This window comes from Mycena indigotica (assembly GCF_014461135.1).
Source record: "Mycena indigotica strain 171206Taipei chromosome Unknown Mind.scaff0009, whole genome shotgun sequence".
Taxonomy (NCBI): Eukaryota; Fungi; Basidiomycota; class Agaricomycetes; order Agaricales; family Mycenaceae; genus Mycena; species Mycena indigotica.
The window spans coordinates 2,127,114-2,152,717 of record NW_023503008.1 but is presented as its reverse complement, the minus strand read 5'-3'; the positions used below and the strand labels follow the sequence as shown (position 1 = coordinate 2,152,717).

General features: G+C 49.3%; 11 protein-coding genes across 11 annotated transcripts; 5 read left to right on the top strand and 6 right to left on the bottom strand.

Annotated features, from left to right (window-relative positions):
• Positions 1–16: 16 nt before the first annotated feature.
• MIND_01053200 (uncharacterized protein) lies at positions 17–2,708 on the top strand (the record flags this gene model as incomplete). The annotated part of the gene is made up of 4 exons (XM_037367116.1): positions 17–236; positions 290–1,908; positions 1,960–2,214; positions 2,268–2,708. The coding sequence occupies exons 1-4, from the start codon at positions 53–55 to the stop codon at positions 2,706–2,708; spliced, it is 2,499 nt and encodes an 832-aa protein (XP_037216510.1). The 5' UTR covers positions 17–52.
• A 91-nt stretch (positions 2,709–2,799) lies between these two features.
• On the bottom strand, positions 2,800–3,467 carry MIND_01053100 (Craniofacial development protein 1; the record flags this gene model as incomplete). The annotated part of the gene is made up of 3 exons (XM_037367115.1): positions 2,800–3,238; positions 3,288–3,369; positions 3,419–3,467. 3 exons carry the CDS (start codon positions 3,465–3,467, stop codon positions 2,800–2,802), a joined length of 570 nt encoding a protein of 189 aa, XP_037216509.1.
• A 42-nt stretch (positions 3,468–3,509) lies between these two features.
• Positions 3,510–6,414, top strand: MIND_01053000 (uncharacterized protein; the record flags this gene model as incomplete). The annotated part of the gene is made up of 7 exons (XM_037367114.1): positions 3,510–4,082; positions 4,129–4,234; positions 4,288–4,393; positions 4,449–4,533; positions 4,582–4,638; positions 4,688–5,116; positions 5,167–6,414. The coding sequence occupies 7 exons, from the start codon at positions 3,510–3,512 to the stop codon at positions 6,412–6,414; spliced, it is 2,604 nt and encodes an 867-aa protein (XP_037216508.1).
• A 44-nt stretch (positions 6,415–6,458) lies between these two features.
• On the bottom strand, positions 6,459–8,224 carry MIND_01052900 (V-type proton ATPase subunit H; the record flags this gene model as incomplete). Its single annotated transcript, XM_037367113.1, has 9 exons — positions 6,459–6,585; positions 6,639–6,740; positions 6,792–6,917; positions 6,968–7,131; positions 7,183–7,378; positions 7,432–7,608; positions 7,659–7,848; positions 7,900–8,101; positions 8,147–8,224. The coding sequence occupies 9 exons, from the start codon at positions 8,222–8,224 to the stop codon at positions 6,459–6,461; spliced, it is 1,362 nt and encodes a 453-aa protein (XP_037216507.1).
• Positions 8,225–8,252: 28 nt separating this feature from the next.
• On the top strand, positions 8,253–9,105 carry MIND_01052800 (50S ribosomal subunit L30; the record flags this gene model as incomplete). The annotated part of the gene is made up of 2 exons (XM_037367112.1): positions 8,253–8,894; positions 8,947–9,105. 2 exons carry the CDS (start codon positions 8,253–8,255, stop codon positions 9,103–9,105), a joined length of 801 nt encoding a protein of 266 aa, XP_037216506.1.
• Positions 9,106–9,135: 30 nt separating this feature from the next.
• On the bottom strand, positions 9,136–10,456 carry MIND_01052700 (Endonuclease; the record flags this gene model as incomplete). The annotated part of the gene is made up of 7 exons (XM_037367111.1): positions 10,228–10,456; positions 10,108–10,181; positions 9,908–10,056; positions 9,707–9,855; positions 9,542–9,657; positions 9,322–9,496; positions 9,136–9,272 (listed from the first exon to the last, which is right to left on the bottom strand). The coding sequence occupies exons 1-7, from the start codon at positions 10,382–10,384 to the stop codon at positions 9,136–9,138; spliced, it is 957 nt and encodes a 318-aa protein (XP_037216505.1). The 5' UTR covers positions 10,385–10,456.
• Positions 10,457–10,603: 147 nt separating this feature from the next.
• Positions 10,604–12,395, bottom strand: MIND_01052600 (R3h domain; the record flags this gene model as incomplete). The annotated part of the gene is made up of 5 exons (XM_037367110.1): positions 10,604–10,647; positions 10,702–11,128; positions 11,179–11,859; positions 11,907–12,128; positions 12,180–12,395. The coding sequence occupies 5 exons, from the start codon at positions 12,393–12,395 to the stop codon at positions 10,604–10,606; spliced, it is 1,590 nt and encodes a 529-aa protein (XP_037216504.1).
• A 115-nt stretch (positions 12,396–12,510) lies between these two features.
• Positions 12,511–12,978, bottom strand: MIND_01052500 (uncharacterized protein; the record flags this gene model as incomplete). The annotated part of the gene is made up of 3 exons (XM_037367109.1): positions 12,511–12,763; positions 12,811–12,878; positions 12,932–12,978. The coding sequence occupies 3 exons, from the start codon at positions 12,976–12,978 to the stop codon at positions 12,663–12,665; spliced, it is 216 nt and encodes a 71-aa protein (XP_037216503.1). The 3' UTR covers positions 12,511–12,662.
• A 50-nt stretch (positions 12,979–13,028) lies between these two features.
• MIND_01052400 (Ubiquitin-conjugating enzyme E2) lies at positions 13,029–13,917 on the bottom strand (the record flags this gene model as incomplete). Its single annotated transcript, XM_037367108.1, has 8 exons — positions 13,805–13,917; positions 13,727–13,754; positions 13,657–13,677; positions 13,495–13,604; positions 13,347–13,449; positions 13,231–13,294; positions 13,119–13,178; positions 13,029–13,069 (listed from the first exon to the last, which is right to left on the bottom strand). Exons 1-8 carry the CDS (start codon positions 13,900–13,902, stop codon positions 13,029–13,031), a joined length of 525 nt encoding a protein of 174 aa, XP_037216502.1. The 5' UTR covers positions 13,903–13,917.
• A 74-nt stretch (positions 13,918–13,991) lies between these two features.
• MIND_01052300 (uncharacterized protein) lies at positions 13,992–17,793 on the top strand (the record flags this gene model as incomplete). Its single annotated transcript, XM_037367107.1, has 9 exons — positions 13,992–14,189; positions 14,245–14,323; positions 14,367–14,540; positions 14,592–14,655; positions 14,705–14,859; positions 14,900–15,218; positions 15,266–15,513; positions 15,564–17,500; positions 17,548–17,793. The coding sequence occupies 9 exons, from the start codon at positions 13,992–13,994 to the stop codon at positions 17,791–17,793; spliced, it is 3,420 nt and encodes a 1,139-aa protein (XP_037216501.1).
• A 122-nt stretch (positions 17,794–17,915) lies between these two features.
• MIND_01052200 (uncharacterized protein) lies at positions 17,916–20,032 on the top strand (the record flags this gene model as incomplete). The annotated part of the gene is made up of 12 exons (XM_037367106.1): positions 17,916–17,957; positions 18,001–18,042; positions 18,101–18,151; positions 18,211–18,228; positions 18,283–18,300; positions 18,350–18,485; positions 18,539–18,602; positions 18,649–18,721; positions 18,770–18,979; positions 19,024–19,284; positions 19,335–19,394; positions 19,457–20,032. The coding sequence occupies 12 exons, from the start codon at positions 17,916–17,918 to the stop codon at positions 19,463–19,465; spliced, it is 984 nt and encodes a 327-aa protein (XP_037216500.1). The 3' UTR covers positions 19,466–20,032.
• Positions 20,033–25,604: the final 5,572 nt, after the last annotated feature.

The following is a 25,604-nucleotide window of genomic DNA, read 5'->3' as shown; positions in this document are numbered from 1 at the left end:
ACGGTAACGTGACGTTGTTGGGTTCGTCCTTCACCTCTTCGGCCAACCGAAAATGTGGACGAAACTGAGTTCCACATTCAAGTCGAAGCAGGCTGACGACGAACACCCGATGGCCGGTCCCTCTTCCTCTCCTTCGAAGCGCAAGTCAGCTGGATTTCTGCATCGAGATGGAGGCTCTCTTCGCCTCAACTCAATTCCTCACAAAGTCAAGTCCACGTTTAATCTTCACGGAAACTGTTGCGTACCTTTGTCTGTCTGACGCGTAATAATCTTCTAAACAAGTGAATAGCATCCCAACTGACTGTCGCGTCCAACCCTTCTCAAGAAGCTCTCAGTAACACCGCTCTTCGTCCCAAAGCGACCCGCAGGTCCTCGTTCAACCTCCTTATGCGACGACCTTCAATCGATGCTCTCAGACCAGCCCCGAGAAGACAATCCATTGACGCCTTGCGCTCGCCAATAGACTATTCTACTAGTCATAACACCCGACGAGAACGCGCAGCCACTGTTAGTGGATCTGTCCGTTCTATTCTCAGGGAACCCAACACCCCTGTCGCAGGCAAGAACGTCCGGTTCTTCGCCCACGGAGAGTTCGACCTTGACAATCGAGCTATTATTTCCCATTCGACACCTCCAGAGCAGGTCATATTCCACCACTCCAGTCCACCTAAAATCACTTCCCATCGCTCACCCATAAAACCGAGTCGGCCTTCCGTGGTCGACATATTTGCACCCTCACATGACAGCAGTAATCCGCCTGGACAATCAACTTTCGACAACGCACTCGACCTCGCAACTTATCGTCAAGATCACAATAAAACACCGACGACTTCGCATAGTCGAAATGCTTCCCTCAGTAGCCAGAGCGTGCTGTCGTCGAAGCGTTCTTCAAGCAGCAAATCCTCCATTTCCGAGGCAGACACATCGTTCACCACCACCACATCCTCGTCTTCATCGATTGGGCTCGACCATTTATTAGCTAGCGCACCGGAGGTTTCCAGCCCCAACGATCCTTTTGGTGTCCACGCCAAAACCTACTATACGCCACAAACGCTTATTCCCAATACATCACCTGGCAGGCGCCATATACGTCGTGCATCCAAGGAAGAAAACATTATCTTCTCCTTACAAACACAGCTTGCAATGCAGGGTGAATTGTGTGGACAATACGAATCGGATCTACGTGCTAGAGATCAACAAGTCGTTATCTTGCGCCAGAAGCTCGAAGAGGCAGAGGAGGAAGACGCGAAGAAAAGGAAATACCTCAAGGCGTGGAAAAAAAAGGTATTGGACCTCGAAAAAACTTGTCGGTATATGGAGAGTGAGATCGAAACGTCCCATCAAGAAAGCATGGAACGCAGTGTTATGGATGAAGCCAGTTCAGAGGCGCTACGAATGTTGCATCGCCAAATTTCAGCCCTTGAACGCGAGCGAGACACGTGGAGAAAAGCAGAAACTTCTCTTGGCAATGAAATACGCAGGCTGGAAAGCTTAGTGACCGAGCAACGGAACGAGGCGAGCATTAACGATGAAGATGCGACGCAACAACACGGTTTGGAGGAGTTGGGCAGCTTGGTGACCACGCTCGAAGAACAACTGGCAGCAGAGAAACTCGAGAGGGAACAGACAACGAAGGCATTAGAAAGCCAAAACGCGAAGCTGCAGGCGATCACAGAAACTGTCAAATCTCGAGGCGAAGAAATCGCCAGATTGAGGCTACAGCTTGATTCAGCGGAAAAGACTAATCAGTCCCTCAAATCTGCGGAAGCCTCTGTGTGCTCTCTGGCAATGGAGCGGGATGCGCTGAAGATGCAGTTGTCGAGGTTTCAAGTGGCAGACCGCCGAGTCGGTGCGCTTGAGCACGATTTAGAACAACTACAGGCCCTCAACGTTTCTCTCAAGCATCAGGTACGTAGCCTGCTCCTTTGTCGTTCTTCCGTCTCAATCCCATATCTATAGCTTCAGTCTCGTATCGACGCTGAGAAGGAAATGGAGGATCGTTTTGAAGAGAGATTCAGTCAACAAGCTATTCTCGGTCAACAAAAAGAGGAAACTTTGCTCAAGCTTATCGAAGATCTGAAGCAAGAATCGGCTACTGTTGCCATTCAACTCAACGAACGCCAACTTGTTTTGGAGAACGAAAATGCGAAAATCAGGAAAGACTGGGCTCGGGATAAACAAGAGTGGGAGGCGAAACAGCATGAGCTGGAATCGGTAGGCGAATGTTTCAGAATAGTGGAGGGAAGTATGGCTGACCTGAGTGACAGCTTAAACGGCGTAGCATTGGAACTGCACCACCACCCTCCAAGATTTCCACCATTCCCCGCCGACCATCTATCCTTCAGGCAACACCCACACCCCGCCATCGACCATCGTCCATTGTCTCTGAATCGGGGTCTGAAAGTATCAGAGAACGTAAGGCGTCAGCAGAGAGCGTCAGCAGGATCCCAGTTTCGTCGCGCTCTAGCCCCAAAGTGACCCACAGCACTATGGGACCACCACCGCTTCGCTCGCGTCCGTCCTTGATTAGTAATAACGCTCCTAAACCGCCCATCCGCTCACCATCCATTTCGCCACTCAACAAGACCCAGGGACTGGGCAAATCCAAGATTGTAAAGGTAATACCTTGTGACTCGGAAAATAACGAGAAGGAAAATGTCGTTGTCTCAACGCGGAGGCTTTCACGTATACCAACACTCCCTATTTAATATCTTTAAGCGCACTGTAATTGTACTGCTTGTAAACCCCCGTCATTCCTTTGTTATCATGAGCATCATGTTTATTCACGAATATTCTGTGTCATCTTCGTCGTTTGGCTCTACTTTTGTCTAGGGCTTCTCCCTTTCTCGCCTCAACGCGGTTCAAGAAATCAACTTTTTCGAGGTATCCGCCGCCGCGTCGGTTGGCAACAAGCTCCTCTTCTATCTCAGAGGGAGCTTGAGCCAAGTGTTGCTTCCAATCTAACGCGGATTTGTCGAGAGTCGAGAGTTTCTGCGGCTTGCGTGTTGGCAACGGAGCAAGAGATGTCTTGGCTTTACGTGGACCAGGTTTACGCTTCGCGGTTGAGCCTGCAAGAGGCCAATTTTTCGCCTCGGTAGAGTCCTGAGGCACTTGAACTATCTGTGTAACTTCTTCTCCAGCAAACGAATATCGTTTTTCGATGCTAACTACGGTTTGTGTGGAGGTTGATTGTTCAGGTCCCTCTGCGAGGAAGCGTTGCCAAAGAGCTTTCCCAGCTCTGTCGAGTAGGTCAGACGCGTTCAAGCCACATAGCAACTAACACGCACTCCTGGTCCACCGATTTTGGAGGGCTCTCCACTCTTTGGCGCTTCAGCTTAGGCTCTTCGTCATCCGAGGAAGACTCAGCATCTGTGGCCCATCAACTCAGAGTTCGTCCGAAAGGGTTGTTGAATCGAACCGACGATAGGCGGTAAAAAGTCGGGATCGTCAGAGTCCGAGTGAGACATACAAGTCCGTCACATGACTATATTGGTTTGCTGTTGTCCAACATGTCCGAGGTTGAGGAGGGCTCTTTACAAGCCCTCTTTAACTCATTCGCGATGATTATTGCATCGGAGATTGGGGACAAGACTTTCTTAATTGCGGCCATCCTTGCTATGCGTCATCCACGACTAATTGTCTTCGCGGGGGCGTTTGGCTCTCTCGTTGTCATGTCTATCCTCTCTGCAGAAATGGGTCATATTCTTCCGACCCTCATACCCAAAAAATGGACACAGGCGGCAGCAGCGGCGCTATTCCTTGTGTTCGGTGGGAAGATGTTGATGGAGGGTCGCGCGATGAAGTCTGGGAACGACAAAATCCAAGAGGAGATGAGAGAGGCCCAAGAAGAAATAGAAGGAGACGAATCGCCAAACAATGCTATCCCACTTGAACACATAGAAGCTGGTCTCGCCGCCACCACTCGAATATCACCTTCGCAGCCTCGCTCATTAGCTCAAGGCGCTAGAAATTTCTTCAACCTATTCTTTGGACCCGTCTTCGTGCAAGCATTCATCTTGACTTTCCTTGGCGAGTGGGGTGACAGAAGCCAAATTGCTACGATTGCTCTCGGGGCTGCCCATGTGGGTCATTCACAACTCTATTTTGCTTACCAACCGTCCTCTTTAGAACGTATACCTCGTCACTGCTGGCACAATCTTCGGTCATTCATGCTGCACAGCGCTAGCGGTCATTGGTGGACGCTATGTGTCGTCAAAGATATCAGTCAAACACGGTGGCTTGGTTTTCCCCCGTTTTTTCCAGGAGATGTTGACCTGTTGTGTTTAGTGACGCTTGGCGGCGCGTTTCTTTTCCTGCTATTTGGGCTCATCTATCTGTATGAAGCCTTTGGTAGAGAAAGAGGACCTGATATCGAAATGACCATTGCCTCATAGTATATTTGTCATCATCATTTGTACATTATAATAAAATAATCAAAAAATAATCAGCAACTTTCCTTTTCTTTTGATGACGACAGAAAACATTCGCGATGGTCCTGGGCACTTGCTCTCGCTCAAAGTCATGCGGGTTTCTGTACGCTAGCTCGTTGTCGCTAGTCGTTTGTCATTCACTTGCTTTCAGCGACCATCACTGGCTAGTGCATGGCAGCCGTTCTACTCGAGCTCGCCATCCTTTTCAGTGTGTTGACAGACCCCTCATTCACATCTAAGCCTCATTTCCAGTCTAGACACACTCAACGACATCCATTCTGTCTCTTCAGGCAACCGATCCCTTGCCTGGCCATCCCAAAACTCTACGAGATCTCCATGTGTCAGAGCTCTTGACCCTCCCTTCCTCGTTTGGCAAGATCGAGCTGGGCGAAACCTTCTCTAGCTGTCTCTGCGTTAATAATGAAGCCCAATCCCACGTCGAGGCCGTCCATCTCAAGGTCGAAATGCAGACCGTCACTTCCAAGGTGTCACTTGGCGAATTCGGAGGCGCCGACACGCGTCTAGCAGTGGGTGACGCGTTGGAGGATGCTGTAGTTCACCATGAGGTCAAGGAGCTCGGGCAGCATGTTCTGGCATGCACGGTCAGCTATCGGTTGCCTTCAACCTCGTCGCCCAACGATACTGAACAAATCATACAAACTTTCCGCAAATTCTACAAGTTTGCCGTATGGTTTTTTACTATTCTAACAAAAGCTTTTGTTTATTCGTTCCCTAGGTCACGAATCCGCTTTCGGTTAAAACCAAAGTTCACACCCCACGATCTCCCTCTGCTCTCCTCTCGCGCGCCGAACGAGAAAAGCTGTTCCTTGAAATCCACATTCAAAACTTGACGACGGATAGTCTGTGGTTTGAGCGGATCCAATTCGAAAGTGCGGGGAATTGGGATGCGTTTGATGCTAACGAGGGAATCTTCGCTGGGTCGATGCAACCTCAAGATATGCGACAGTACATCTATGTTCTCAGTCGACCAATTAATACTCTTCAAACCCAGGCAGATGAGCCTGGTAGCGTTATTCCTTTGGGCCGGCTGGACATATACTGGCGGTCCGCATATGGTGAGCCTGGCCGACTCTTGACATCCATGTTGTCCAGGAAAATACCCCCCGTGGTACAGCCCGCGCCAGCGCTACCTCTGCATCTAAAGAGAGGAGTAACAGGGCCACACTCACCTCAACTTTCCATGTCGCGACCTGACTCTCCCATATCATCTCAACGGCCGGCATCACCATTTCGGAATCGTCCACCGTCCAGCATTATACCCAGAACACTGACTCCTCCACCTGCACCGTCGATATCAGACATTCAAGTGAACCTCGTCGTGCGCCATCTCGCCACAGACAACATTCGACTTAATGTGCCTTTCAAAATCGAGCTCACAATGAGTGTTTCCGCGCACGTTTCCTTGGGACGGCGGCGCAGTTTGTTGATAGCACTTCAACATCTGGAACCGTTGACATCTTCTCCTGCTCCTGCCATCCCACGACCACCAGCTTCAGAATCCTTCAGTCCGAGGATAGCTTCTTCCCCTGGATTTTCCACACCTTCGCCAATGTCTGCTACATTCAACGTTCAGCTTGCTCACCAAAAGTTGTCCGGGATTTCTTCTGCGGCTCTGATAAGCTCTAGATCTGCCGATGTTATCGAGGCAGACACATATACTCTTCCACCGCCATATTTTTCAAGTTCAGATCCGCTGAAACCACGGACTATATTTTGCGGCTCATCCGCCATCCAACTAGAACCAATTGAGCTGATTGGGGACCAAGACGATGATATGATTGATGTGGTACGTGAACTTGAACTGCAGTACATGCCTGTGTCAGTTGGCTTTTCGTCCGTTGGTGGTTTGCGTGCTGTTCTATTGCACGACAGATTCCTCGATTCCGACGACATCGACAAACGCGCTGAACCCAAGACATTGAGACAGTGGGATGTGATTGCGGAAGTTTGGATAGCAAACTAGTTGATTATGTTATACGTATACAGTGATTGTCCGTCAAAGGAAATTTAAACGGTTACCCACGATTGACTGACAAGTTGCTGGACACTCAAGAGCGCTCGATAACGCACATCTGAGTTCGCATGGGTCATCAGCTCCATGACCCTTGTCTTCGCCCCGAGATTAGTCGCGAGCCTAGATTTGCTCAGTTAGGAACACCAAATCTTGTTAAAAAAAGCGAAGCCCACTTTTTGCCTTTGTCGCAGTGCTTGACGTACTGTCCGATGTCGTGAGCAGCAACGGCTAAGACGAGAGGATCGGTCGATTCTTGGAGCAGCTTGACAAGTATCCTAAACGCAGCCGCTACCGTGAGTGAACCCGCAAATGATGGAATGGTTTACTTCAGTTGCTCGCAGTCTTTGTCATTGAGTTTGATCGCATTTTCCTTCCAGAAATCCTCCGATTCGTGCACTGGGGTCCAAGACAGATGACCGGAAGTCAACTGGGAACTGTATTCGTCGTATGTTCTAGTTAAAGCTTGGTCAGAATGGGTTCAAGACCGTAGAAGTCTACGTACGTGAGACTCTGAAAGTTGGCAGTCAGTTCATCACGAAGGAATTGTACGTCCTCGACGATATCCTCATCCGACCATTTTCGGCTGCATAGATTCTTCGCAAAGGGCAGTAGCTGAGCAACGAGCATTGCTGGAAGGTTTGCTTGCGGAGCTTTAGAGACTAGGTTCTTCGCATTGGGGTAAGCGCAGTTCACAAAAGCTTGAACGTGGCACCGTACCCTAAAGGTGGCGACGATCACTCGAATAACCTTCTCCTTCACGGCGGCCTGAGCGACGCTAGTCAGGAGGGGTATTATGTCGTGTCTCTTGTTGATCTCTTCGGCGACATTCTGCTCGAAGGAAAGTAACCACAGGCAGAACGCAACCTGATAGCTCATTTGAGGGCTTGGGTTGTGCTTGAGAATTTCGACCAGTCTATGGAAGATGTCGTTGAGTGTTATGCGTTGCGAGCAGGGACAGAGGCTTACCCCGCGATGATACCAGGAATCTCCCAAATAGCCTGTCGACATTCGGGGCGTGCGAGAAGTGCCTCTAAACACTGCACTGCAATATCACACTTGTTGTGTGCTGATCCTTGGACAAAGTTTGAGAGTGTGGCGAGGAAGGGCCGAACTAGTGTTGGTTGTAGTAACGTGGATTCGGAGCTGAGCTATTAATTAAAGACAGGAGAACAGGAAACAAGCGATTGACATACCAAAGCAGGACCGTGAGGATTTGGGCAGCCTTGAGTTGGACGAAGTCATCTTGAGTTTCGAGTGTCCTATGCACGTAAGCCTTTAGATTAGCGATGGCTAGATTGAATGCCAACCGCAATAAAGGATGATAAGGGAGTTCAGGGTCGACCTCCACAGCGCGAGTGAACAAAGGTATGCGCTCATCGTGGTCTGTCAGGAAGTTTCAGGGTTCGAAGGCAGCTTTATGAATAGATGGTCAACCGGAGACTGAGTCGGCAATAAGGACGAGGATGGATTGCATGGTGTCAACACGTTGAAGCTTTTTAAGCAGTTGAAGGTATAGTAGGGCATATGTAGGCGATTCCGAAAGCAGCAGCGACTCCGTCTTTGCCTTTGGTTGTCTGTCGACTTTCTTGATGAGGGAGAGCTCCTCTGAAGTGATCAGACCTGCTCTCTGGTAGCCCTACTAAGGGTGAATTCAAGTTACTGAAGTTGCGACGACTGATACCTCCCATGGAACGGGCTTGGCCCTGATCTTTGCAGAGTTCTCTTCAAGATACGAGCTGGAGACAAGTGAGAGAGACATGAATGTGACTGGCCCGTGATCCGTCCAAATGTTGACAAGAAAAGCTATAAGCCTCAGTCGTACATTTGCAACTGAGGCCCATTCAAGACTCAAACCAGCGCTCTATACGGCGGTTATTCTCAACCGAGCGCCAATCCTCACCCCAAGTCCAACACCATTTGAAAACGCCTTTTATGCGTACCAGCAGCGCATCCAACGCGCCCTGCATAATCCGTTTCCATCTGAATTCTATTTCAAACCAGGTTCTCTATTGGAGGCGCGGTTCAACGCGGAGGAGAGAATCCGAGAGCGGATTGCGTGGGGTCCGACCTACGTAAAAAACGACACGGAGCGAACGGTGGCAGAAGAGGCCGCAATTGAGCAAATGGAAATGCAGGAACAAACTGACGACAAGCTTATGGCTCGCGTCCATGCCTCCGATTTGGCGAAAGACTATCATAGCCTCGACCGCAAAGGGCGACGAAATTTATATCTCCTTGTCCAACGAGTGGATATGACTACTGGTCAAGTGGTTTGGGAGTTCCCTTGTGGAGAGGTGGGCAAGGAGGAATTACTCCACCAGGCTGCCCAAAGAGAGCTTGTCGAAAACTGCGGTGCCCACATGGACACTTGGGTTGTCGCGCGGAAACCAATCGGGGTGCATAAATCATTCTCAACGCCTCAGCAAGAGGTTTGCATACCGTGTTTTTTTGTTTCACTTGGCTGACCTTTCCTCCCCGCAGAAAGTAACGTTTTTCTTCAAGGCCAACATTATGGCTGGGCAAGCGCGTATCGGCAACAAGTCTATCCAGGATTTCGCATGGGTCACCAAGCAGGAGATTGAAAAGCGGGCAACAGAGGAATATTGGACGAGTGTCAGCGACATGCTTTCAGACCACTGATAGGTACAATAGTAATTATAATCTAATACTTCATTTCTCTTGACGTTTCTTATCGTCGAACTTGCGCACAATAAGCTCGCATTCTGCCGTGGTGCAGATGTTCTTAGCAGCGGCCTTGATTGCTTTTGAGAAGAGAAGAATACCGGCTGCATGTTCTACAGCCTCAACTGGCAAACTTCATTAGACCGAGGAACGCTGGGACTAACAGTAACCTACTGGGCATCATGAAGCTCTCCATTGGTGCATTATCAGGTATAATTGCATTGGGAACAACGAAGGCACCAGCCGACAGTTCTGGTGCCGAGTCTGGCGACGACTTGGTCGCCAAAACGACCTTGGCAAAATGGGTGGGCACAGAGACATTTGGTGGAGAACCGATAACTTCGTGAGTCTGTTTTTTTATGAGTGGAGTCGACCAGAGACGCCGAAAACTTACAATACGCCATTTTTTATCTGCACCTTGGCGGGGAAGGTATAAAGGCACAGTAAAAACATAAACGTCGGAAAATTTGGATGTCAGACGACGGCACCAGTCTTCGAGGTAGGCCCAGTCTTCAGTCTTGGGTTAGCATGTTGCCAAAGAAGAGGGATGGGGAAATACAATGTCGATTGAAGCCATCGCCTACTTGAGGTGCGATGTTCGAGAGCAGAAACGTTTCATTCATCGCGTCCTGGTATTTTATGAGGTTATGGGCTGGTGGAATAGAGCAAGAGCTGACTTGAGAGAATTTGGCGTCAGCCGCAGGAACCCTTGTCGCATGAGATGCCTCCCTCTCTCTCTCGAATACCTAACACCACTTACATATGACCACGATCATATCCGCTCTTGAAATAGTCTGCCAGACGAGCACGGAACGGTATAGGTAGCTCCTCGTCCTCGGTAAACTGTGACTTGGAACGGTTGACACCGGGATTGTGTTGCAACGAAGCAGCAGTGAGGTGCTGTGCGGTCTAAAACACGTCAGACAGGGCACTGAGATGAACCCTCAAATCATAAGCTACCCATGATGGATGGCGGAGACGTCGGTCATATGCAGCAACATATGCCTTTCGCACAAGCGCGTCAAAAACAGGGCCTGTAAGCGTGTTATTGGACCGAAGAGAAACCCGAAACGCGCCCACCAGGGTTGCCATACTTTAACACCTCTTTAACATGTGGGTCCTTGGAAATTTGCACCTTGTCTTCTGTTGGCCCAAATTCAACTGCAGGCGGATGAAGAACGTTCAGGTCGGCTTTTAGTATTTTCAAGTTGTTGTGATGGTGGTGGGTTGCAGCCATCGAGCCAGCAAGGCCTCCAACGAAAAAAATGCCCCCCTTGAAGAGAATATCATATAGTCTCGGGCTGAACGACATTGATCCTTTCACGTGACACATAGACTTAGATTTTACTTAACTAGGCATACGATATGAAAACAAAGCACAAAAACTATTCCGCTGGAATGAAGAGCAAAAGAGAAGAGAAGATTCTTATATACAAGACTGACGAGAATTTGTAGTTCAGTTGCCTCGACCATCGGCTCCTTCTAGAGAATCAGAGCGGGCTGAACGCCTGAATTAGATCTCCAACGGTTCATAAGTACGAGCTTCGAGCCCACCTCGAGTCGCCGCCGCTGCCGCCGCTTCATTCAACCCAACTCTACTGTCTCGACGACCGAAACCGCCTGCCCCTGGCCCGCGTGGTTGCCGCACTACTCCACTGGGAGTCTCATGTCCACCAGAGTTGAGGGAGCTGGCCAACGCAACCGAAGGCACTGGGGGAACGCCTCCAAATGCCCCACCATTAGAGAACAGTGACGTGAATGCAGTGGACTGTCGGCGTGGGGTAGAAATAGTTGCGTATCCCTCCCGAATGTTGCCATTCGAGGAGCGTGGATTCAGTCGCGGAGCTTGTTGCGACGGCAAAGTTTTCATATCTGGCATAGATTTCTTCACACGCAGAGACTGGGCGGCAGTTTGAGAGGCCTGCTGAGCCAGATAAGCAGAGGGTGCGCGGGAGAGGGTGTGCGGTGGACGTTGTGGCTGCTATGGAAAGGTGAATGTGAATATTGCACTGATTAGGTGTGAAAACTTACTCTGGCAGGATCAATGCGGGTGACAACTGCATACCTCTCTTCACCTTCTCCCACCGAGTAGTGGTACACCCCCAACTTCTGAGCAACAAGATGCACGACACGACGCTGCTTGGGGTTGAGGGTTCTCGAAAACGCAAGCTCATCTCTCATCCGATCATCCTTGAAAAGAAGGATTCTCGAATAGATTTCGAGGGTTGCTGGATCGTTAAGGTCTAGTTCGTTAGCCGAACCCTTGTCTGAGGTGCTTGGAGGGGATGAGACTGTAGCGTTTTGGGAGACAGGGGGAGTCGACGATGCAAGCACGTGATTATACGGTGGCATCGGAGATACGTTAGTAGGTGAGTACTGCTGAGGCTGGTATGAAAAGGAGCGCTGTGGAGTATATGCCGAAGGAATTGGGGAGCCATAGTCCTCATAGGTAACCTGTTCCTTCTCCAATTGCATTGAGCGCATTCGCCGAATAGCCTTTTCGCGTTCGATGCGCTCCTTTTCCCCGGCTTGCAATACTTTCTTGTATTCGACCCGAAGTTTACGACCTTGGACATCAAATCCGTTGAGAGCGACGACAACAGCATCGGCGTCGGCTGCCTGGCGGAAATTAGCAAAAGCAAGGCCACGGAAAGAACCCTGCTGGTCAAGGTGGTAGTTGAATGCATAGGGAGTGGGGATAGCTAGTGATGCCTGTGTGTGAACATGAGCGAGGACGAACGTGAGACATCGAAACATACGATGATATCGAGGAGGGTTTCACGCTTAACATTGAACGGTATGTTTTTAATGACAATCGCGGTAGGAATGATCTCGTCTTCCGGGTTCTGGTTTGGACTCGAGCCAACAGGAGCTGGAGGCGACGACAGGTGGCTGACTGGAGGCGGAGAACCGCCCGTGGAAGAGAAGTCAGAGTTGTTTTGGGGTGAGAGAGAGCGGTTATCTGAATTATCGAGCCATTGCTGTTTAATCGTCAGTGCCATCGCGGACATAAAAGATTGACAGTGACAAACAGCTGGTAGGCCACTTCGAGCCGCGGGCTTCATTTTGTGAGGAGACTGACCCACACCTAGGGGCGGGTACTGTGTTTGGGCTGGAATACCTGTCGACGTTGCGAAGTGATATTGAGGGCGAGCGGTGGTTGAACCATCAAAGTCGTAAGATTCATGGAGGCGGGCATGGGACGAGGACAGTGTCAGCGATGAAATGTCTGGTGGGGAGCTGGTCATTATAGGCTCGTGAAGGAAGATGGATATGGTAGTAGAGAAGAAGAGAGGAGTGCAGAACGCAGTTGTTTGATCAGAGTCACAGACAATGTACTACGTACAACCCCCCCACTCAAACTTAAAACGAGGACGCAACAGGCTCCATCGGCGCCAAGAGCTCTTCAACGTCAACCCGACACGAACTGTGGTCCCATGGTCCACGAAGACTTCCTTTGCCTGTCACACTAATCAAGAGGGCAGGCAGAGCATCAAACTTGAGGGATTCCTCTCTCAAAACCTGTTGACGAGGCGCCGGGCCTCTAACAACGGTAGCGGGTTGCGAGAATGTTGGTCGGGGAACGGATGGAAGGGTATGACCGGCTTTTGGCACCCTATTCAAGTTTATTAGAGTCGAATTACTCGCAATAAGTAAACCGACATTCGGGAAGGCACAGGGCCCTGAACGAGACGCAGCGAACTTGGGGGCGAACGTCGTGGCATTGAAAACTGGCTGGACGGTCAGCATGAACTTGGAGATGAACAATACCAATGGTCGTCACACGAGTAAACCAGTACTCAAGGAAGTTGGAAACAAGTTGTTACGCATTCATCAGTTCCATCCATAAAATTTATTAAGGCTACAGAGTACTATACAAATCACAATGGTCGGTAATGCTTCATGAGCTGTGCTTTGAAGTCTATTTCATTTGGTCAGCCACGCATTTCTTCCTAACTAACGGCAAGTACCGGTTGGGGAATTCCAGATAGCAGCGGCATCCGGGTTTAATGGGGATGCATTGTTAGGTTCTGTTGGTAGACTGATCAGTTGCGCAAATCTAAGCGGGAACACTAGAATTACCTCCAAGTAGAGACTGCAGCGAGAGAAGAATAGTATGCACGCTGTAAACTGCGGACCATTTGTCCTGGTATACCGAATTAATAATCACATTTTTAGTCAAAATAAAAACGACGCACCTGAAGAATGTCGAGACAAATCGCACCAGAAGATATGTCAACATTTGGGTGATAGCATGGAGTATCAAACTTGATGGATGGCGCTCCGTAGGGATAGTTTGGGCTACCAAAATTGAGTGCAATAGGCAAGAATAAATATAGAACGCACCCGAAGGCGATGGATATGCGAAACTTAAGACCGGAATATATTGTTTCTTTCGCGCCCTCAATGGTCCCAATCCATTCAAACAAGTTTCCATCACTTTTGGGAAAGGCAGACTGTCCGAACAACGTTGAGTCCAAAAGGTTGAGCACAAACAGAGGACCGCACAATACCCGGAGAAGACGACATCTGATATGAATGAGGCCACAGACAGCCAGCAAAGTCAGAGAGAACGCACCATAAGAGTCATCAATTCGTTGGTGAGGCTGAAAGCAGAATGAGAGTGTAAATCTCGTTTATAGATGCCCTGTCTAACCGTTTGGTTACGCTGCCAAGGGCGGTGGTTGACGACGCGTCCGCGACACTCTTGCGAGAAACGGAGGCAGGAGCGAGGGAGCTCGTGAGTTGATCCATGTGGAAGAGAGAGAAAGTAAACTTGTGGCACGTGTACGCGACGAGTGTGATGGGTCACATCACCACAATCCAACTAAGTCCTGCCCGCTATGGCTGCGAACTTCACTCCTTCTCCGTCCGAAATGGCTCTTGTGTCACAAATATTTGCTACTGCCGACCCCAATAAACTTGGTGCATTAACAGGAGAAGTTGCGGTTCAGGTTTTCGGTGGGGCACATCTATCCCCACTCGTTCTGGGAGAGATTTGGCAAATTGCGGATGAGACGAACAACGGCTGGCTTTCAACAGTATGTTCTCACTTCGCATATTAGGCATTGTTATTCGAACTTGCAAATTCTCTAGAAAGGTGTAGCTATGGCTGTTCGTCTAATGGGTCATGCGCAACAAGGGACCAAGGTGTCGGCGGCCTTACTTAACAAGCGTCAGCCTATCTCAACTTTGCCATCTCAATCTTACAAAACTAGCCGGTCCTCTCCCTACTATCGCTGGTATCACCCCCGTCGTTCCCCAAGGGACAGGCAATTCGGCCTCTCGGGCCAAGTCACCGCAACCTACACTGCCGCCATTTACGCCTCAGGACAGAGCCAAATTTCTGAACATGTTCACCAAATCGGGCCCCGTTGATGGTCTTCTCAGCAGTGCGTTCATTTTATCTTGATGCAGACCATTTTCTGTCTTACTTTGCACAGGCGAGAAGGCTCAGGGAATTTTCCTCAAATCTAAGCTTCCGAATGAGACTCTGGGACTGATATGGTACTTTCCGGCCAACAAAACCTTGGCCACAACTTAGAGACATTCCCAGGAATCTCGCCGACACTCAAGATCGCGGCAAGCTTGATTCAACCGACTTCGCCATCGGGATGTACCTCATCCAGGCCGTCATGACTGGTCAATTGGCGTCTATTCCAAACTCATTGCCACCCGGCTTCTATCAGCAAGCGGCTGGAAGCAATATCCGTGCTCAGACAACGGGTGGCGCATACAGTCCACTTGCTAGTTCCTTCTCTCAGCGTAGCACTATCCAACCCCAGTACACTGGCGCGAGCCAACAAGCGCTTCAGCCACAGACCACTGGCCCGTGGTCTTCAAAGCCCCCCTCAACTTCCTGTTCGACCCAATCCTTCCCCTTCCATCGTTGGCACTGGTGCTTTCGCCTCTTCTCAGGTTGCTTGGGATATCACACCTAGCGAGAAGGCAACATCCGACCGTTGGTTTGACTCTTTAGATACCCACAAGCGCGGTTACATCCTAGATGACGTCGCTGTCCCTTTCATGCTCGAGTCGAAACTTACCGGCGAGGATCTAGCGCAGATTTGGTATGTTCCTTTCGCCCTACACCTCCGAGTCTTGCTGACCCTCGTAGGGATCTCGCGGATGTCAATAACAACGGACAGCTCACACGAGATGGTTTCGCTATCGCTTGGTATCTCATCCAGAAGAAGCGTGCTGGTGTTGCTATTCCAGCGACTCTCCCTCCTACCTTAATACCACCGTCAATGCGAGGCGGCGCAGCCATAATGCCTGAGAAAGATTTGTTTTCCTGGGATGATCCAGTGCCAACAATGTCTACGTCTCAAACTCCTTCCCAGTCTTTCGCAATTGCGAGCGCAGGTATGTTTCATGGGTTAGACCACTGATTTCATTCAAGTTCCCTTCCACAGATCTACTCGGAGACGATGAGGATACCACAACTCCTTCACCTCCACTCGACGATAAGTCAGCAGAAATCGGGAATGTTCAAAACCAAGTCAACTCCACAAGCAAATCGCTTGCAACAGCGCAAGCTGAGCGTCAAACCCTGGAGACTACGCTTGCTAATCAAGCTGCGCAATTATCGGCCCTGCAGACCCAGCTCTCGACCGCAAAAGCAGCGTATGAAACTGAGAATAAACTCCTGGCCGGCTTGCGGGACCGGCACACTGCTCAGACCACGGAGATGCTCAAAACGCAAGAAGAATTAATTCGTGCTGAGAGCGATCTCAGCGCTCTACGGGTGGAAAAGGCAGAGATAGAGGGTGCATTCCTTCGCGACAAGGAGGAGGCTCGCACATTGCAGAAGAAGATGGTTGAAGCTGGCCACCACATCGACATGATCAAGGTTGAAATCGACCAATCCAAGAAGGAGGCAAAACAGCAGAAGGGCCTCCTTGCTATCGCCCGAAAGCAACTAAGTAGCAAAGAATCTGAACGTGGTAGGACGGAGAAGGAACTCGAAGTGGCACAATCCGAAACCGAGAGCATTGTTGCAGAGAAAAACCAGATCGAGGCGTCCATCGCTAGTTTCGCAACTTCTCCGGAGCGTACCACATCCTCCGACTCCGTTTTATTTGCAGCCGCTCAGACCCTACCAGCTTCACCGGTCCCTGACGTCAGCAGCCCATCCCTTGCATCTAGCATCAAGAGTAACAACCCCTTCGATCGACTCATGGGCAATGCAACTCCTCGTTCTCAATCCCCTTTCCCACTTGGCAAAGATCCTGCAACTGGTGATCCGTTCGGCTTTGCTCAGGCCTTCGATTCCGAGACCCCGGCCGAGCACACCGATCTGGTCCCTTCTTCAACTGAACTCACTGTTGACGATGGCGGCGCCAGTGATAGTGATGTGTTCTTGACACCAGTGACCACCACAGCGTCCACATTTCCCGCAATCGACAACGTTATGGCAGGAGCAGTAATAGAAAAGCAAGATGCCAAACCTGAGGCAGAGACAACTGAAACAGACCTCGGTACTCAACTCAAAGAACTTGATGTCGAGGATTCAGACAGCAGTGACAGTGAAGATGGCGTTCCTCTTGCTGCTCTCGTCCAGTTCAAAGCTACCGAAGCGTCTGATGCCCCGAGCAAAAATGATGTTGAACAAGCCCAGTCGGCATCGGATGATGCATTCGTGCAACCGTCTGTCGGTACTATCCAGAATATGCCACCCCTCACTGACGCATTCGGCATGCCAATGACTACTTTCGCCCCACAAAGCACTGGTTCAGCGGTCAACGCCTTCGACGAAGCCATGAACCAAACAACAGTCCCGTCTACTCAATTTAATGCTTTCGACTCTGCATTCGATGATAATTTTGACTTCGGTGGTTCACCGCCTCTGGAGACACCATCTGCTGTTAACGGCCATGCTATACAGCCTCCTTCCACTGACCCAAGTAATAATAACGAGTTTGATCACATTTTTACTCCTGAAGGCTCACAAGCCGTGATCGCAACACCAATTGGTCCAAGCATACAAAACAACGTTGAGACAGTCATGCCTGTCACTGCGACCCAGCCTACTGTTTTGGCCGCCAATGGAACAGCCACGTCGGTTGAACACTCATTATTCGGAGAGTCATCCACAGGTTCAAACACGGAACCAGAAACCAGGTCGACAAAGCAAAGTCAACCCTTCCCCATCAATTCACCCACATCGTCGCCCAAAAGTACAGCTCCTTCTCAGACTACGTCGAGGCGCTCCGTTTCCCCGCCTCCACGTCACAGGTCTCCACCTCCACCGACCCGCAGTGGCTCCAAAGGCAGACCATCTACCGGTTCTTCAAAAGATGAAAAGGTTAAAGAGAAAGAAAGCCATCCAGCCCGAAGCTCCAAACTCAGCGTATGCTATCTCCCAATGGCGGCGTCCTCACTGCTGATCGACTCCAGATTCGTTTACCATTCGGCAAGAGGAAAAATAAAAGTTCTGAACCACTTCCTGGTGGACCATCGCACCTTCTGACCCCTCCTCAAGAAGAGCCAGCGAGAATACCCACACCGGCAGTTGATGATGATGTCGAAGCCGTCAAGCAGTTGACGGCGATGGGCTTCAGTCGCTCACAAGCCGTGGACGCACTCGAGATACATGGATACGACGTTCCCAAGGCTCTCAATAGCTTACTTGGTGCTCAATGAGCTCCCATCGCTCGTTTAATTAGTATTATGTTATGTAATATCTGGTAACATGGAGGCTCCCGGTTTTACCAACAACAGTTTGTGACATGTGTGACACACAAGGGTGTGATCTTTCGTTGATTATGTCTGAAAATCCAGAAGTCAAGGCCAGGAATGATATGAATGTCAGCTTGCTGGACCAAAGTATCCGAACTAACCTATATTCAGTGTGTTGGAGACCCTGAAGGCGAAGCTCAGTTCGCCCTACGCGTATATTGTGAGAGAGCAATGAATGACTGACGGGTTTTTGGCTAATTGAATTGTTCAGCCCAACTCCAAGAAGTTTGGAAAGTGGCTCGACAGCGATAAAGCATACTACGTGAGCCATTCTTGAAACCTTTATACCCTCGATCTCACGGGTATTGATTGACTTTGAAGCTCGAGGCGCGAATAAAGGTTGACACACATGACTATATCTTTGGGCGTCGTGTCCTGACTTTTTTGCACCAGATCGTAGAGACTCTAACGGTGCGGCCAAACTTGCATCTATACTGAACGCGAACCCACCATTACATAGGTGGCAGAACACACCTTGCGGCGCGACCATGCAGTCCTTGTCGCAGAACAGCGGGCTAAGTTGTGTCAAGCTTTTCTCGCCATAGTAGCCATTATACGTCGGTACATGCACCATTTTACCGAACCAGATCTGTTAGGTGGGTCGGCTTGATGCGTTTCCACAATTTCATCATCGTATAACTTGGCATAGACCGTCTCCATAAAATCTTGTCAACCGTCCCGGAATGGGAGCAATTTTTGCCTCCTCATCAAATGTAACCTATATTCACGGTTGGTTTCGTCCCAGCTAATCTCCAGCAGAGATGCATCTAACTCTCCCACTCCCACTCCGACTTCCGTCACGCCTCCTATCGGCACAGCATATACCGACTCAGTATGATATCCATTTCGGAGCAAACCGAGCATTGAACTCTGCGTCGAGGTTGTCGAACCATCTGTTCTACCAATATCAAAAACTCTCCGCAAAACGAAACGAAGAAAGACCGATCTCGACAAATTGGTTGAGGAGGATGCTCGTAGCTACAAGCAGCAACGTAATGTGCATCTTCAGAGCGCTCCCGTATCTGATGCTTTTTGTGCGCCAGGAAGCGAAGCAGTTGGGGACAGTGGGATTGCTTTGGTTGATTCGGAGGTACGGTCATAGTTATTACCACGTTGCAACCTTCAAGTTCCCAGGCTGTCCCTGAAAATACGCATTTTACGAACATCAAGGTGGATCATGCTCAGCACGAACCGGCGAACGATCCGTCAACAGCACACACAACAACCCTCGAGCCCCTTGACTCGGGAAGCCCGATCATTGAAGTGGCATCATCACTCTTGGATCACCCAGCGAATCTGGACTCCGAATCTCTTGAAGAAACCGAAATAACTGTTGGCATGCAAAACTTTGCAAGAGATGTCGTGATGAAAGTGAATGAGCATATATGCCTTAATGTGAATCCCTTTGCCCCTGCTCAATCCACACATTTAATCATAGTTAACAGATACCGATAACACAAACACAAACACAAACACGCAAGTTTCACACATCAATTGAGAATGATGTGTGTCCGAGTACTTCTTCTCAACTTCAGCCGTTCCAATTGGTGCTCACATTGTTTTCAAGGTTCCATGACAGAAAACACTATTATCGGAACATATCGAGGCTCATCCCAAGGACCATTGACCATGAATTTCTTCATCAAGCAGAGTCAGCTTGATGCAATCACTTTATGGAACAATCGGGATAAACACATGCAGTTTGTATCAGCTGTGTATTATCATGAAACACTACTAACACTATATAGAAGTCTTCATCATTCATTGTGTCTATCTTTGTTCTGCTTTGAAGAGGCCTATATAAAAGCACAATTAGATCAACCTAACCAATCAAACTTCCTATCTTTTGTCTCTAACTTACATTCCTCTTGGCCTAAGTCAGGTATGAACTATTAATAATGATTTCAATAGCTTATTGCTCTTATCTAGAAGACTTGTTATTGATGGGTTTACCCCTTTCATTCTCTTTATTTGTAAGAATCTTTTTATAACAATAATAAATTACTTAACATAAAATAATCAGTCTTCTAAACAAGCTATTCTTGATATCTCTCCTTTTACAACTTTAGGCAATAATTGTCTACATTTTATACAGACTACTGATTTGACAGGCTTTTACTTTATTCTTTGTGCTCACCATCCAAGTCTTTTACAGATTCATCTGTTAGAACAACAGTATGAAAATCAGCTTGACTGGCTGGAAAATCTTTCTCTTCCTATTGATATACAATTTCAAGTACCTAAAGCCTAGTAGTATTTTTCTGGTTATTAGCTTTATATTAGATGATTTTCAAGTTTTAAGTTTTAAGTTTTAAGTTTTAGATGTTTTTGAATATATATAAGAACTGTTTATAATCTATTAGAGAAATATTTGTTTCTGGTCTCTCTGACCTCTCTGGCCTGCCTAAGTTTCTCTGGTTCCTTCCTACATCTCCAGACTGTCACCATATTAAGTGCTGTGTCAACCAGGGGACCGGAGTCAGAGTTGGAGTTGGGAACAGAATCAAAGTTGGAATATACTTAGGGGTGGAACACTACAGAAGGATGTTTGGGTGACTGGGGCTTCCAGTTGACCACAAGACAGAGAGAAGAGCAGAGTCGAGACGATGCTGGATAATAGAGACCAGCAATATTGATTTACAAACTGAAGTATGTAGTAATACATCAAAGTATTTATAGTACAAGAGGTAACAGGAAGAAAATAAGGGATAACAAAGTAAGTAACAAGATTAGAACAAAGACAAGTAAAGTAGTAAGGAAGTTTGTCAAGTGCCGTGCAGAACAGGGGGAGTTTCCACTATAGCTAACAAGCCAGTAGCTGCCTGACACGAATGAACACAAGACCAACCGGAGCGGAGCGGAGTTTGAGCGGACAAGGTCCACAAGCGAAGTGAAGTCCGGTTGAAGGACAAGAGAAAAAAGAAGAGTTATCAGAGTCGTTCCGCATAGAGGAGGAGTGCAAGTAACATTTATAATCAAGCTAAAGTACCGTAGCTACTTTAGCTGTTTAAATACTAATAGTAAGTAGAAAGGGAAGACCATAAGTAAGTACAAGAAACGGAGTGCATATGGAAAGTAACAAGCATAAGGACATATGGAGATATAAGTAACAAGGCGAAAGACATACAGAGTACAAGGTCGCTGGAGTGACCAGATCGGATCGGGCTAGAGCCTGGCAGGCTGTGACCAGTCCGCGGGTCACGGCTCTTGACGGATGCACGGATATGACAAAGTTGCATATAAGGAATAAGATATAGATGATTGCATAGATCATCAGTGATGTGCCGGGCATGGGGGCGGTATCAGGAAGGTCACGGAAGTGACCTCTGTAACGTTTACGTGACACGTCCAATAACACATCGAACCAGGGAAATGGGTGGAGGCGATGAACAAGTGCCGCAGTGTCCGCAGTGGCGCTGTAGTAGTGAGGGGAGGCAACAGGCGGTATGCATAGCTGCAAGAAGCGGGGTGGTGTTGGCAATGGGGAGGGCGATGCTGGTAACGAGCAGAGGCAGTGACAGAGACGGGGGGCAGAGGACCGGCAATGGCTGTGGGCTACAGATTGATGCCAAGCCCGTCAGTGATCTATAAATTTAGCACATATGTTAGTAGTAGATAGACAGTGAATCCCTAATACTATTGTGGATTGCATTCATTGGCTGATTATCAAAGGATAAGGCCTCCACAAAATGACTACGAAACAGCCTGCTTACCAAAGGGTAGGGACATTCATGAAACAGCCTGATTATCAAAGGATAAGGACACTCACAACAATGATAATAATTACAATAATGACCTCACCAATCCGGGGTAACTATATTAAAAAGTGCCAAGACTTTTCGATTGATACTGGACCCAATAACACCGTTGGTCTGACTTTAATTCAGCACTACCGACTATACTTTCACGACCTTTGCCGCTGCGCATCAATCAATTTGAAGAACCTATGCTAGTATTAGTTGAGAACAGATACTTGGCTAAGAAAACATGCCTTAGAGTTCAAGCCTTCAAGATAAAGCTTGCAGGGATATTTGTGAAATAGCTTTCGTAAACTGGAATTTAACTTCAACTGGTCTAGAGGATTTTCCTCAAGCACTATGAAGTCAAAAGACTCCAAATGTGTTGTTGGAAGATTCTTGTTGCGCTTTACAAGGAATGACGCAATAGCAGTAGTAGGAAGTTGATTTTGTGTCATTGCCATAGTCAACCCAGAGAGATTAGGACAGCTTCCCATGGCCAAAAACTGCAGTAATGGCCAGTCACTCTCCCAATCAATATCATGAACTTCAAGATTTATAAGTTGTTGCATTGTCTTGTCTCTTAAAAGAAGTATAGCATAATGCTGTGATTCCACCTGCTGGAGGCATAGATTGGTCAAACAGCAAGCTGAACGGTTGCAAAGAGATATAATATTTTTTTCAGTTTCGTTGTTCACAAGATCAACTTCAAGATAATCCAGAGCTGGTAGAATCAGACTATTCATAGCACCAGAATCTTGGTTTTCCATTGTCTGATGGACAACTAGAGTTGTCAAAGATTTTAAATAGATTGTTTCAGTTGTTGGTGTGTCAAGTGACTGGACAGCAATTTCTAGCTGCTGTAGATGAGGTGTATTTTTCAGAATGGAAAATAAAGCATCTGCTTTATGGTCATGAAGAGTGAGGGATATCAATTGATTCCAAGGAATCTGGACCTCAGCTGCTGATAGACTCTTCAACTCAAGAGAGTCAAGCCGAGGACAGTTCTGAAATGCAGATATCATATTGGTAGAAAAGAACTCTTGAGAATCAGCCTTTAAAGTAAGGCTCTCTAGGGTAGACAGCCTTTCAATATCCAACTGTCTAAGACTTTCAACCATAGCCATGTCAACAGTGCATGAAAAGCTTCTCCATGTCCTTTGATTTTCTAGAAGGATATGGAAAATTTTAATATGGTTCTCAGCATTGAGGATATTGATTGTCAAAGGAAATGTGCATGGCTTGGCTAGCCAAGAGTAAAAATGATCACAATCTCCTTTAGAGCTGACAGAAAGAGTTGCCCAGATTGGGTCCTTGATGAGGATATTATTCCAGTGTGAACAGACAAATAGCAGAGCTTTAAGCTGCTGAAAGAGTTTGTCCTGTGCTTGAGGATGTAGCAGAAGCTTGAAGATATAGCTTATAAGCTCTGTTGGAACTTCAAGAATCTTGCCATATGGTATCTTAGAAAGTTTTACAGCTGTCTGCTTTCATTTCATAAGATAATAATTCAGCTTCTCTTGGAGTTGCAGAATATCCTTGTCCAGGATAGCCAGGTCTGATCGTAAGGACACAGCTGATAAGTCCATTCGATATGGTAAGAAAGAAGATTTGATTGATTATATAATTGTATTATGTCTTCAGCAGCTCTAGAAGTAGTTGCAAGATTGAAGATGCTCCTCCATTTCCAGACATTGACCAAAGCCATACTGGTCAAGCTTGTAAGGGCAACCCCGGAGGCCTGAGATCAAGGTCCTAGCAGGGGAGGATCCAAAGAGTGAATAGAAGTAAGCAAATACAAGTGAGGCTGAACTAGCAGGGGAGGATCCAAAGAGAAGAAACTCTAAGGGTCCGCCTGCTAGGTAGCGGAACTATATACTGCGCTCTTGACGCGCCAAGGTTGATCGTTGCTCCGTGCAGTATGCCTGCGCCATGTCGCAGGCCAGGTCCCAGGGGGATCGCCAGGCGGGGCGGCGATGCGCCTGACGGAGGCGGTGATGCGATCACCGGAGTCGGAACCGAGTCGGACCGGAATCGGGATCGTCTCCGAGGGGCCGAAAGGGAGGTTCCCCTGACATCACCCCCCTTTGAATGCGGCGTCCCGACGCATAGACCGGAACGGAATCGAGTCGAAGGTTGCGGAGGCGATGTGCCGTGGTTTGCCAGGGTACTTACGGTAGAACTCCGCGATTTTGTCCGGGGCGAAGACGCGGTCGAAGCGGACCCACTGGTCGTGCGACGCGTCGTAGCCTTTCCATCTGACGGTAATTCAGCCGTTTATACCTCACCCTTGCGTCCAAGATCTCCTCTACTTCCCACTCCGGGACTCCGTCCTCGAGGTCCGGAGGGGGCTGGTCGTAGCCGGGCGTCCGTCGAAGGGGTCGTCTTGGGCGAGCTCAAGCTTGACGACGGGGAAGACCGGGTGGAGCTTCGAGTAGCGCGGAGGGAGGTCGAGCTTGTAGGCACCTTTGCTGATCTCCTGGACTATCTTGAACGGACCGAGGCGGCGGTGGGAGAACTTCTCCGAGGGGCGAGTCGTCCTGATGTCAGAGGCATCCAGCCAAACACGGTCGCCAACCTTGAACTCCGGAGACGGAGTGCGTCTCCGGTCGTAGTAGCGCTTATACTCTTCCTTGGCCTTAGTGAGCGCGGCCTTGGCTTCGGCAACCCCAGTGGCAATTCGGTCGCGGAACTCGTTCACAGACTCCATAGCGGGCGGGCTCCGGGTTCAAAGCCCATGCGCGGAAGCCGTCCCGTGTCCGTCATGAAGGGGACTTGCTGCGTGGATGAGTGGACATGGTTGTTGTAAGCGAACTCCGCGGCCGGAATCAGCTCATCCCAGTCGTCCTGCTGATAGTTGGTGAAGATCCGCAGGTACTGCTCCAACTCCTGGTTGACGCGCTCTGTCTGACCGTCCGTTTGCGGATGATACGCGGTGGACGTGGCTGGCTTGATGCCGATTAGACGCCAGAGTTCTCGGGTGAAGTCCGCGATGAACTGTGAGCCACGGTCGGAGACGTACTTCTCCGGAGTCCCGTGATGGCGCCAGACATTCCGGTAGTAGAGGCGGGCTGCTCCTACTGCGTCGACCGTGGTATGGCACTCGGAGAAGTGGGCTCGCTTCCCAAGGGTGTCCACGACGACCATGATCGCGTCGTACCCATGGGCCTCGGGAGCTCGACAATGAAGTCGACGGAGACGGTATGCCAGCGCTCCGGGGGTGTTTCCGTCGGGTGTAGCTCTCCGTGGGGCAGTCTCCGGAGCGCCTTGGTGCGACAGCACAAGTCGCAGGTCGCGACGTACCGGCCGATATGGCGAGACATCTGAGGCCACCAGTAGTTCCGGGAGACCAACTCCAAGGTCTTGAAGCGACCGGCATGTCCGGCGACTCGAGTGTCATGGCAGAGCTCGATGATGCGCCTCCGGAGGTCCTTGTCCTTGGGCACGACAATCTTCCCACGGAAGTGGAGAAGACCACCGGAGACGGCCCACTCGTCGGAGCGTGAGGAGCGGGGGCCTCGAGCTTGACCTTGGACCTTTAGGAGTTGCCGGGCCGCTAGTGCGACGGGCTCCTCCAGGTCAGGCTCACCGGAGAGGGCATCGCGAATGTCGCGAAGAAGTTCGGAACCGGGACCGGAAACGGAAACACCCTCGAGGCGCGGACGTGGAAGAGTTCGGGCCGCAGAAGGACGACGTCGGAGTTGTCGGAATCGATTCCGTGGTCGGGTCTCCGAGAGAGGGCGTCAGGTCGGCCCATGTCGCGACCGGGCTTGTGGTGCAGCGTGAAGTCGAACCGGGAGAGGTAGAGGGACCAGCGGGCCTGTCTCCGGTTGAGGTGCTGCGTCTTCCTGAAGTACTCCAAATTCTTATGGTCAGTCCAAATCTCGACGGGATGCGCGGCACCCTCGAGGAAGTGTCTATACTCCTCGAGTGCGCGGATGATCGCGAGCATCTCCTTGTCGTGGATTTCGTAGTTGC